The 13,387-nt window shown below is 32.3% G+C and overlaps 1 protein-coding gene across 5 annotated transcripts in view; it reads right to left on the bottom strand.

Moving 5' to 3' along the window:
* Window positions 1-12,959, bottom strand: part of LOC6037110 (helix-loop-helix protein 11) — a 220,397-nt gene extending 207,438 nt beyond the window's left edge. Inside the window, exons 1-2 of one of the 5 annotated variants that reach the window (XM_038256934.1) lie at window positions 12,697-12,959; window positions 11,682-11,901 (exon numbers count right to left, since the gene is read on the bottom strand). In XM_038256934.1, the coding sequence (XP_038112862.1) occupies window positions 11,682-11,752 (71 nt within the window). In that variant the 5' untranslated portion in view covers window positions 11,753-11,901; window positions 12,697-12,959. The other 4 variants (XM_038256935.1, XM_038256933.1, XM_038256931.1 and 1 more) reach the window with 4 other exon arrangements.
* Window positions 12,960-13,387: the final 428 nt, after the last annotated feature.

The raw sequence follows: 13,387 nt of genomic DNA on the forward strand, positions 1-13,387 counted from the left end.
CCAATGGGAACCTGTTCTAAATAATCCGGATTAGGAAACCAGTTGACACTTGACATTTTAATTAAGTTTATTCAAAAAAAGAGATTTTTAAGATTCCTGTTTAAAAAATCAGAGTTTATTTAAATTTATTTTTACATTTTCATTTAATTTATTTTAAAGACATAGTTACTGGATTTATAAGATTCCTGTAAAAATCTAAATTTATTTGAAATCATTTTGAAATTTTAATTAAATTTATTATAAAAATAATTACACGACTTAAAAAAAAATTCCTGTAAAAAATATGAATTTATTTAATATCAGATTACGAAATGTTGCCAAATGGCTAATGGGAACCTGTTCTTAATAATCCGGATCAGGAAATCAGTGGACACTTGACATTTTAATTAAATTTATTTAAAAAAAAACATAGTCACCGGATTTATAGAATTCCTGGCAAAATTCTGAATTAATTAAAAATTATTTCATTTATTTTAAAAACATAGTAACTGGATTTATCAGATTCTTCGAAAAATCAGGATTTATTTGAAATCATTTTGAAATTTTAATTAAATTTATTTTTTAAAATAGTTACTGGACTTAACAGATTCCTGGAAAAAATCAGAATTTATTTAAAATCAGAATCTGACGTGTGGCCAAATGGCCAAATAAACCTGTTCTAAATAATCCGGATCAGGAAACCATTGGACACTTGACATTTTAATTAAATTTATTTAAAAAAGTTACTGGAATAATAAGATTCCTGTTAAAAAAACAGATTTTGTTTAAAATTATTTTAAAATTTTAATTAAATTTATTTAAAAAAAATAGTAGCTGGACTTTACAGATTCCTGGAATTTATTTAAAATCAGAACCAGAAATGTGGCCAAATGGTCAATTGGAACCTGTTCTAAATAATCCGGATCATAAAACCAGTTGACACATTTTAAATAAATTTATTTTAAAAAAATTACTGGATTTATAAGATTCCTGTTAAAAAATAAGAATTTATTTAAAATTATTTAGACATTTTAGTTAAATTTATTTAAAAACATAGTTACTTGATTTATAAGAGTCCCTGAAAATTCTGACTTTACTTAAAATTATTTTGACAAATTTTTCAAATTTATTTTAAAAACATAGTTATTGGATTTATAAGATTCTTCGAAAAATCTGAATTTATTTAAAATCATTTTAAAATTTTAATAAAATTCATTTTTAAAAATAGTTACAGGACTTAACCAATTCCTGAAAAAAATCTGAATTTATTAAAATCAGAATCAGAATTTAATTAAATTTATTTAAAATCAGAATCAGAAATGGGTCAAATGGCCAATTGGAACCTGTTCTAAATAATCTGGATCATGAAACCAGTTGACACTTGACATTTTTATGAAATTTATTTAAAAAAAATACTGGATTTATAAGATTCCTGTTAAAAATACAGAATTTATTTAAAATTATTTTGACATTTTTGATAAATTTATCTAAAAACATAGTAACTGGATTTATAAGAGTCCCTGAAAAATTCTGACTTTACTTAAAATTATTTTGACAAATTAATCAAATTTATTTAAAAAAAACATAGTTACTCGATTTATAAGATTCTTCGAAAAATCAGAATTTAATTAAAATCATCTTGAAATTTTAATTAAATTTATTTCTAAAAATAGTTACTGGACTTAACAGAATCCTGGAAAAAATCAGAATTTATTTAAAAACAGAATCTGATGTGTAGTCAAGGGGCCAATGGGAACCTGTTCTAAGTTTCTTGGATCCGGGAAACAGTGGTCACACGACATTTTTTTTTTTTGAATGTATTATGAAGTTGTTTTAGTTACCAGAATTTCAAAATTCCTTGAAAAAAAATCTGAATTTATTTAAAGCCAGAATTAGAAATGTGGCCATCGGGAATCTATTCTTAATGTTCCGGATCATGGAACCAGTGGACACTTGACAATTTTATTTAAAATAAAAAAAAATAAGTTTATTTTTTTCAATTAATCTAAATTTCATCAAAATAAGATTCAGACATGTAGCCAAATGGCCAACCGGACCCTGTTTATATATTCCGGATCAGGGAACCAGTGGACAAAATTCAAGATTCTTGGAAAACAAATCAGATCAGAAATTTGGCCGTGTGGCCTACCGGAACCTGTTTTAAATGTTGTTAAAATATTGTCAAATATTTTAATTAAGAAATTTCCAGGATTCCTTAAAATGAATCTGAATTTGTTTAAAATCAGATTTGTAAATGTGGCCGATGGGAACCTGTTCTAAATAATCCGGATTAGGAAACCAGTTGACACTTGACATTTTAATTAAGTTTATTAAAAAAAAAGAAATATCGAATTTATAAGATTCCTGTAAAAATCTAAATTTATTTGAAATCATTTTGAAATTTTAATTAAATTTATGTTAAAAATAACTACACGACTTAAAAAAATTCTGCAGAAAATTTTGATTTATATAAAATAAGAATCAGAAAGTATCTGATTTTAAATAAATTCAGATTCATTTTATTGAGTTTTGAAATTATCCTAATTAATATATTCGACAACATTTAAAACACGTTCCGGTTGGCCACTTGGCCACATTTCTGATTCTGATTTAAAGTAAATTCTGATTTTTTGCAGAAATTTATGAAGTCAAATATTTTTTTTTGAATAAATTTAATTATAAAGTCAAAATAATTTTAAATAAATTCTGATTTTTTAACAGGAATCTCATAAATCCAGTAACTTTTTTTTAATAAATTTAATTAAAATGACAAGTGTCAACTAGTTTCCTGATCCGGATAATTAAGACAAAGTTACCATTGGCCATTTGGCCACACTTAAGATTCTGATTTTGAATAAATTGCGAGTTTTTCAGTAATCTGTTAAGTCCAGTAACTATTTTTAAAAATAAATGTAATTAAAATTTCAAAATGATTTTAAATAAATTCAGATTTTTCGAAGAATCTTATAAATCCAGTAACTATGTTTTTTTTTTAAATAAATTTGATTGATTTGTCAAAATAATTTTAGGTAAAGTCAGAATTTTTCAGGGACTCTAATAAATCAAGTAGCTATGTTTTTAAATAAATTTAACTAAAATGTCAAAACAATTATAAATAAATTCTGTTTTTTTTTTTTAACAAGAATCTTATAAATCCAGTATTTTTTTGTAAATAAATCTATTTAAAATGTCAAGTGACAACTGGTTTCATGATCCGGATTATTTAGAACAGGTTCCAATTGGCCATCTGGCCACACATCAGATTCTGATTTTAAATAAATTCAGTTTTTTTCAGGAATCTGTTAAGTCCAGTTATTTTTTATTTAAATAAATTTAATCAAAATTTCAAAAATATTTTAAATAAATTCAGATTTTTCGAAGAATCTTATAAATACAGTAAGTAAGTTATTTTTAAATAAATTCGATTAATTTGTCAAAATAATTTTAAGTCAAGTCAGAATTTTTCAGGGACTCTTATCATGCAATTAACTATGTTTTTAAATAAATTTAACTAAAATGTCTAAATAATTTTAAATAAATTCTTATTTTTCAACAGGAATGTTATAAATCCAGTATTTTTTTAATAAATTTAATTAAAATGTCATGTGTCAACTGGTTTCATGATCCGGATTATTTAGAACAGGTTCCCATTAGCCATTTGACCCATTTCTGATTTTGATTTTAAATATAAACAGATTTTTTTTAGGAATCTGTTAAGTCCAGCAACTACCTTTAAAAATAAATTTAAATAAAATTTCAAAATGATTTAAAATAAATTCAGATTTTTCTAAGAATCTTATAAATCCAGTACCTATGTTTTTTAAATGAATTTGATTAATTTGTCAAAATAATGTTAAGTAAAGTCAGAATTTTTCAGAGACTCTTATAAATCAAGTAACTATGTTTTTAAATAAATTTAACTAAAATGTCAAAATAATACTAAATAAATTCTGTTTTTGAACAGGAATCTTATAAATCCAGTATTTTTTGTAAATAAATTTAATTAAAGTGTCAAGTGTCAACTGGTTTCATGATCCGGATTATTTAGAACAGGTTCCAATTGGCCATCTGGCCACACATCAGATTCTGAAATGAAATAAATTCTGATTTTTTCTAGGAATCTGTTAAGTCCAGTAACTATTAGTTAGAAATACATTTAATTTCAAAATAATTTAAAATAAAAAAAAAATTTTGGAAAAAATCTTATAAATCCAGTAACCATGTTTTTGTAATAAATTTGATTAATTTGTTAAAATAATTTTAAGTAAAGTCAGAATTTTTCAGGGACTCTTATAAATCCAGTTACTATGTTTTTAGATAAATTTAACAAAAATGTCAAAATAATTTTAAATAAATTCTGTATTTTTAACAGGAATCTTATAAATCCAGTATTTTTTTTCAATAAATTTCATAAAAATGTCAAGTGTCAACTGATTTCATGATCCAGATTATTTAGAACAGGTTCCTTTGGCCATTTGACCCATTTCTGATTCTGATTTTAAATAAATTTAATTAAATTCTGATTCTGATTTTGAATAAATTTAGATTTTTTTCAGGAATCTGAAAAATCGAAAAATCTGAATTTATTTAAAATCATTTTGAAATTTTAATAAAATTCATTTTTAAAAATAGTTACGGGACCATCCATAAACCACGTGGACACTTTTTTGCGAATCTCAACCCCCTTCGTGGACAATTGCCCATACAAAAATCTTTTTGTATGGAGCGTGAACAATCGCTTACCCCCTAAAGTGTCCACGTGGTTTATGGATGGTCCCGTAACTATTTTTAAAAATGAATTTTATTAAAATTTCAAAATGATTTTAAATAATTTCAGATTTTTCGAAGAATCTTATAAATCCAATAACTATGTTTTTTAAATAAATTTGATTAATTTGTCAAAATAATTTTAAGTAAAGTCAGAATTTTCAGGGACTCTTATAAATCAAGTGACTTTGTTTTTAATTAAATTTAACTAAAATGTCAAAATAATTTTAAATAAATTCTTATTTTTTAACAGGAATCTTATAAATCCAGTAATGTTTTTAAAATAAATTTATTTAAAATGCCAAGTGTCAACTGGTTTTATGATCCGGATTATTTAGAACAGGTTCCAATTGGCCATTTGGCCACATTTCTGGTTCTGATTTTAAATAAATTCAGTTTTTTTTCCAGGAATCTGTAAAGTCCAGCTACTATTTTTTTTAAATAAATTTAATTAAAATTTCAAAATAATTTAAAACAAAATCTTTTTTTTTTACAGGAATCTTATTATTCCAGTAACTTTTTTAAATAAATTTAATTAAAATGTCAAGTGTCCAGTGGTTTCCTGATCCAGATTATTTAGAACAGGTTCATTTGGCCATTTGGCCACACGTCAGATTCTGATTTTAAATAAATTCTGAGTTTTTAGTCCAGTATCTATGTTTAGAAATAAATTTAATTAAAATTTCAAAATGATTTTAAATAAATTCTGATTTTTCGAAGAATCTGATAAATCCAGTTACTATGTTTTTAAAATAAATGAAATTAAATTGTCAAAATAATTTTTAATTAATTCAGAATTTTGCCAGGAATTTTGTAAATCCGGTGACTATGTTTTTTTTAAATAAATTTAATTAAAATGTCAAGTGTCCACTGGTTTCCTGATCCGGATTATTAAGAACAGGTTCCCATTAGCCATATGGCAACATTTCGTAATCTGATATTAAATAAATTCATATTTTTTACAGGAATCTTTTTTAAGTCGTGTAATTATTTTTATAATAAATTTAATTAAAATTTTAAAATGATTTCAAAAAAATTTAGATTTTTACAGGAATCTTATAAATCCAGTAACTATGTCTTTAAAATAAATTAAATGAAAATGTAAAAATAAATTTAAATAAACTCTGATTTTTTAAACAGGAATCTTATAAATTCGATATCTCTTTTTTTGAATAAACTTAATTAAAATGTCAAGTGTCAACTGGTTTCCTAATCCGGATTATTTAGAACAGGTTCCCATTGGCCACATTTATTAATCTGATTTTAAATAAATTCAGATTCATTTTAAGGAATTCTGAAAATTTCCTAATTAAAATATTTGACATTATTTTATTTAAAACAGGTTCTGGTAGGCCACTCGGCCAAATTTCTGATCTGATTTGTTTTCCAGGAATCTTGAATTTTGTCCACTGGTTCCCTGATCCGGAAGATATAAACAGGGTCCGGTTGGCTATTTGGCTACATGTCTGAATCTAATTTTGATAAAATTTAGATTAATTTATAAAAAAATAAACTTATTTTTTTTTAATTTTAAATAAAATTGTCAAGTGTCCACTGGTTTCATGATCCGGAACATTTAGAACAGATTCCCGATGGCCACATTTCTGATTCTGGCTATAAATAAATTCAGATTTTTTTTCAAGGAATTTTGAAATTCTGGTAACTAAAACAACTTTTTAATAAATTCAATAAAAATGTCATGTGACCACTGTTTCCCGGATCCGGGACAGTCAGAACAGGTTCCCATTGGCCCCTTGGCCAAATTTTGGGATTCTGAAAGTATAGAGTAGCAAAAAATGCTTCAACACCACATTTGTTTTTCTAAATTGTCTGGCACATAGGAATTTTGAAAAAAAAAAAAACTGCTTAAATGTTTTCTAGTTTCCGGATCCGGATTGGCCAGAACCGGTTCTCAATGGCCACATTTTCGATAAAACACCTTCGGATATGCTTGGACAAACCATTTTTTGAGTTTGTATTGATTGTTTGAAGAAATAGTATGTTTTTTCGCATAAAGAGCAACAAATTTCAAAATTTTGAAGATTTCGCACAATTTTGGCCAATAATCCGGATTTCCACCGGAACCGGTTACGGGAACCGACCAATGGGACCATATTTTGGGTTTTTCTAACAATTTACCGTCTAATGACACCAGAAGCATCTAAAAAGACCTGATAGAACTTAAGTTACAGTGAAAACAAAATAAAAAATATTTTTTCGACGGGGGGTGATTCATATGCAAAACTTCTGCATTGAATATCTCGAGCTAGGGTAACAATTAAGACATGGGCCAGGTTGCATTGTGTTCAGGAAGCCGATCCCTCGGGGAGTTTTTTGAATCGTCCTGCTAATCACAAAAAAAAATTTTTTGTTACGCTGTGTAATCGAATCATGGAAGCACAATTTTTTTCGTTTTTATTTTATTTTTACCATCGAATTTTAGTTTTGCGACCGCATTTAAGTCAAATTTGAATGGTTGATTGCCAATTAAATTAAAAATTATTTTTTGGAATATTTGATTTTAGAATTTTTTTGATTTTGTTTTTTTTTTTTTTGCTCGAAAATATAAAATCTAAAAAAAAATTCGTGATTCGATTATCCGAAGTGAAATTTTCCGAGGCCTTCGGATAATCGAGTCTGGACTGAACCAATACTTTACATTTTTTACTTATTTGAAAGAAGTGAGGAAAGCCCCAACCACATGGGTGGATTAAATTTGTTTTTGTTACAGTTATTATCGAACCCTTAAAACAAGGGCATTTCTGGTTAATTTTTTTCAAAGATCGACAAATTCGTTCAAAATTAACCTTTAGCCAGGTAGCAACCTGAACATTCACGCAAAACCCAGCTGTTCCACGTCAAAACAAAAACCATGTGGTTCCCAAAACCCTGATGCAAATCTTCCATCCACTGTTTATACCGCGTATCATCCCCTCGGTGCAAGGTATTTCACAACACACACACCCGAGACCCACTCTCCTTCCATGTTGCAACATGCAATCCCTCGATGAAAACGAGCATCCAGAAAGACCGAGAAGGCAAAACTTGTTCCCGCACACATCCCCTCACCACACAATCAAGGAAGCAGGGGAGACTACACCGAGTCATCATCATCATCGGCACCAACACATCATCGGTGGGGGGGTTTAAAAGGCTCTCGACCACACCATCATAGCAGGACGAACCCTGGTGACGGTTCATTCATGTGTAGTGGTGATACATAACCTACAATCAGCCACGAGCAGCCGAAGGACGCCATCAACACACGAAGGGAGACTGCGGCGGGTTCACACAGCCCAAAAGGATAAAGCGAAAGGAAGAACAGAAGGGACGAGAGAGTGTGGAGTGGATACACACACACACACACACACACACACACAGCGAGACGAGAGAGCAGAAAGAGGTACAGCTGGAAAATTTCAAGTGCTGAACTTTGCGTAAAATGTGACACGACGACGACGACGACGACGACTAGCTGAGGATGTAGAGTTGTAGGACCTGTGCAGCGGCGCAACAGCAGCAGTGGAAACAGCAAGCTTTGACCGCAGGTTGAGGTTCTAGCTGATGAGGAGACTATACGCGCGCTTGGTAGAACCAGCATCCTGGAATCGCAGCTCTCGGGGAACAACAGCAAATATCGATTTTCCTTCATTCAGCTGAACGAACGACGACGACCAGACCAGACGCGATAGCAAGAGGAAAATGTGCGAAAAGAACACGCGGTTCTTTCGGGCGACGAGTCCTGGTCGGTCGTCGTAGTTGGCCATGTGAGCGCAACGCAAGCATTAGGAGTTGAATAATTTTGGTCACGTTTCGGCCTGCTATGTGCTGTGAGCTTCGTCGTTCTACCGCAGAGCGCTCGTCGTCGTCAGAGCATAGAGGTGTGTTTATACATGAAAACGGCACATGCTCGGGCTGCGAAATCTAATTAGACTATTTTGAAAGGGGGGGGGGAGGGGACGGTTACGTGTGTGCGGCCGCAGGACCAAGATAACTTCTGGAAGCTTCATCTGGAGACCACTAAAAGAAGCTGGAAGTTGTGCGCAACAACTATAATAATTATTATTATTTAGGAATAATCCGTCCCTTTTTGAACCCTTTGTTGTTTGGATGAAAGTTTGCAAACATTCATGGGCTACGAACGAACATCAATACGCTGCTCTGCGTGGTGTTTACACTGTGGAGTCTCCGAAGAATTAGTTTGAACTGTTGATAAGTTTTCATTTACATTGTAATGGCCTGATAACTAATCCGTCCAATTTCCCGGGGTTACAAATTTCCGGGGAAACGGGAAATTTTCAGCCAATTTCCCGGGAAATTATAATTTTTTTTGAAAGTTGTTATGTTCTTGGTTTTAATTAATATTATGCAACAAAATTGTATAAGACATCAACATCAATGGTTTAAATAAGTGTGAAGATCAAATCATTCAACTACAAGAAAATGTATTTTGGTATTTTTTGATGAGAAATTTTCAACTTGCCCCTGTGACCAGTTTATTGAAATGAGAAAAAAAACATGCAGAAATTATGTTTTTTATGAAAAATACTGGTTTCAGCTCTTGAACAAATGGTAAAGCTGTTTAGTGTTGGTTTTACTCTAAACAACCCAATGTTTTCAAATATTTGAAGCAAGCTTTGAATATATTTTTGCATTTTTTTGAGAACAAACAATAGAAAGTAATTTTTTAATGATTTTTTTTGTTATTATGCAACATGATTTAAATTATACGATAAATTATCACCATTCCACAAAAAGTCTTCGATTTTTTCACATTTAACCCTCTAACACCTGTAGTTGCACCAGTGCTCCATAATTCTTTTACTTCAAATTGTAATTTCTTTAGTACTAGGTATTCAACCACTCGAATTAATTCTTTTAGCAAAAATTCGATTTTCATCTCATTTGGTCATGGTAAACAAAAACGTAAAAAATCTCAATTTTAATTTGGAGGTAAAGAGTTAATATTGTTTTGATGAGATAACAACAATCTGTTAAAAGCTTACCTAATTGTAATAATTTAATACTCATTAAGCAAGATCTATCCTCAGTTGCTTCAAAAATTAATATTATCTGAAATAATTCTGATATCATAATTTCTAATAATCTGATTAATTATATATAAACCAAACAATACATTTAATTAAACAAAATTATGTTGAGTTTGTTCATTTATTATTTTTTCAGAGCAATTTCAAAAAATAGTTCCAAAAATTTAAGAAAATGTTTACTTCCGCTTGAATTTCGGGAATTCCCGGGAAATTTACAAATTTCCCGGGAAACGGGATTTTTTTTTTTTGGATTCCCGGGAATTTTTTTCCCGGGACGGGAAATTGGACGCTCTACTGACCCATTCAAGATTCATAGAACGTTGCGAAAAAGGCTACCAAGTTGATTTATTAAAAATAAATGCTAAGAAAATCTCGAAAGTCAAACTCTTTGAATAAACTTTAAATATCCACCTTAAGATTTGCTATGAATAACATGTTTACATAAATTAACTAGTTTATTTGATTTAAGAGACCGGACAATGTTTTGATTTTAATCTTCAGTTATTAGAATTTGAAACAGTATATTGAGTATATGTAACAAAAGTAACTATACTTTCTGGAGCAACATTTGAAAAGGGCGCATAAGCATTTTGACAGCTGCATCTATTTTGCCAATTCCGAGACAACAAGTTACTATTTAAGAAACTCCGCAGTGTTGAGAGGTGGCTGGAGAGGCCAGTTTTTGCTTTACACTTGGAGTTTTTAAAACAGTTTCCAGAAGTTTGAAAATTAGTAAAATAATTCAAAATGTTGCTCCAGCTTTTTGATAGTGTTGCCGAGTGTTCAAAAAAGTTATAGCTTTTATGGGACCCTTAGCCGGACTGAATGCAACAGGATTGGCTTAAACAAATCTTCAACTTTTGGTCACATACATACGCACACACACATACATAAGCACAAAGAAATCTGTTTAGTTGTGGATTCTGAGTCGATAGATATGAGGCTTTCAAGGCCTAGTGAAAAAAAAAATCTGGACCTTCAAAAACCAGATATAAAGGAGGTACTAGACCATGGCAAACAAAGTCGCACTTTTTTGCGCTTGATAGTTTGGAAAAATCGCAAACTTGTTTGCGGAAAACTCGCAAACAAGACAAAATGTATGCAAGTTGACGTTTCTTCAAACAAATATTGGCGAACAAACAAACTGGCCAACCGTCAAAATGTGCGAGCTTGTTTGTTTGTTTGCCGTAGTCTAATATCTCCTTAAGTCGCATGACAAAACAAAACTTTTGCTAAAAAGAGAAAGCAGATCTGGTGCAAACAAAGCAACTACTAAGGCACTCAACGGTGTGAATGTGTTAGTCATTTTTTGGGATTAGAAAGCCTTTTACATGAAGGTGGGTCAACAAGCTTTATATAAGAAGTTCGCTTTCCGGATTAAAGGTCATACTTCAATAATTTACAATTTCGTTGGAATCAAATCTAATTTTTTTTCCAAAATTCCTTGTTTAGCACTTCTTTAAAAATTATGGTTGTATTCATTTAACAAAAGATCTCCTTTGCAATTAATTTTGAAAGGAGGATATCAATCACTGAAACTGTTCTGGGTTGAATTTGAGCTAAGTTTTAAAACGTAGTTTTACGGAAAATATAGCTAAAACTACTGCAGACATTTTAACTAAAAAAAATATGGACGATTGACGATTATGGTAAAATCAAGGCCAACGGTACCCTACAAAAAATACGTTTTAAACAATTTCAATCAAATGAAGTAAGTTAAAAGTAGGATTGACCAAATATATTTTGTGGAAATTAAGAAAAATATAATAATAAATTTTTTTCATAAAAAAAATCTCAAAAACAAGAATCGAGGAATAAAATTGTTCAAGACCCGGTTTGTGGTCCAACCGAACAAAACAAAATTAACAATCGAATTTCACCCACCTGACTGCATCCTCCTCGACGATGACGTCCTGCATCTGTTCGTCGCCCTTACACCACACGTCGACCGACATAGTTGTTGTTGCGTTGTTGTAAAGTTGTAAATTCTCACTCCGTTTTTGCACGAGCTGCGCCTAATATCACCACCTGCGATATTCTTTTTTTTGCGCGTAAACTACCAACTTCTTTGAAGACTTCAAATCACCACACCTTAGAATGATGGCTACGAAAAAAAAAACACTCAATTTCACCCAATTCACTTGTGATTAACTTCCCTCTTTTCTAAATTCTTCAGAATCACTTTTTGATTGCCTTCAATTTGGCTTCTTTTCTTCTTCTTGCTTATTTTGCTAGATGAAACTTTCGTCGTTGATTTCTCAGCTGATCTTTTCACTTGACGACACTTTGCTGTTATTCTCACTTTTCCACTTTACACTCTTCCACTTGCATTACTTTTGATTCTCGCTTTGCTTTTGTTTTGTTGTTGCCTTCTATGTTAGACTGCCGCGTTGCGTTGTGTGCTGTTTGTTATTGTTTTCTTCCTTAGCCGGTGTGTATCATTCCCTTGCGTGCACACACACACACACACACACACACACACACATCCAGCTGTGTAACTCGTTATTATCAGTAACTGTTGGTGTTGTTGGTGCTACTAAACGAGAGCAATGGCGCCGCCTTGCACCACTCTCACTCGCTGCTCCCAGCTCACTCTCCCCTCAGCGCACTCACTTGCTATTTGCACAACGGGCCTGTACTGTACCTTGCGATAAGAGGTACCCACTCCACGGCGTTGTGTGTAGATAAGACACTCACACTCCACACTTCGGATCTAACTTTTTCTCCACAGGTTGCCTCCGTGGATATACGACGCTCCGGGAGCGAATCTTGCGTTTCCTGTGCCGATTGGGCCACCCCGGGACCTCGTGACCACCGCACTTGACCAACTTCCTTTGGTTTCTTCTTGATATTACGCCGCTGAACGCTAGCTGCGTATCCTCACAGGTTCCACACTCACTGCACGGTGACCATCGCCTGCTACGACGACATCCAGAACTTGGTCGCGCGCGCCAAATTCTTAACCTCTCGCGCTGCTGTTTTTTCTTCTTCGTTTTTTTTTTCGCGAGCCACACTTGCTTGCTTCCCCCCTTCAAAAACACACTCAGCAGGAACAAATCCGCGCGTTGTACACCGCCAAGACACGAGCACTTTGGCGAGCGAAAAATCCGCACAACACTCTGCGTCGACTTTCGGCCGATTTCTGGTGGCGGGAAACAGCTGAGTCCGTAGGTGACGCTATGTTGCTGTATTGCTACGCCCATGGGCGGTAACGAGAAAAAGCCCCCGTACACCACGCAAAACACCCCAAAACCGACCGGAAACGCCCGCAAACCCCGGAAAACCCACTTCCGGCGCACTTTTTCACACAAACCCCGCCCGGAAACGGCCCAGCTAGGCCCAAAATCCGCCGGATCTAGTTTCGTCTCGCGTAGTAAAAAATGCGCTACGGCCGCAGAGACGCGTCCGCTCGTGGGCGAAACAACGGGAAACGACGAGAGGGGCGAAGAACGGCGTTGCGTCTGTGTTGGTGTGCGCAGTAGGCGCACCGAGAGAGAGAGAGAGAGAGAGCGAGCAGCAAATAAATTACGTCTTTTCTTTTAAACGCGCGGGCGAGTGTGTGTGTGTGTGAACCACCGTCAATGTTGTGT

Source organism: Culex quinquefasciatus, chromosome 2 (genome assembly GCF_015732765.1).
Source record: "Culex quinquefasciatus strain JHB chromosome 2, VPISU_Cqui_1.0_pri_paternal, whole genome shotgun sequence".
NCBI classification, from domain to species: Eukaryota; Metazoa; Arthropoda; class Insecta; order Diptera; family Culicidae; genus Culex; species Culex quinquefasciatus.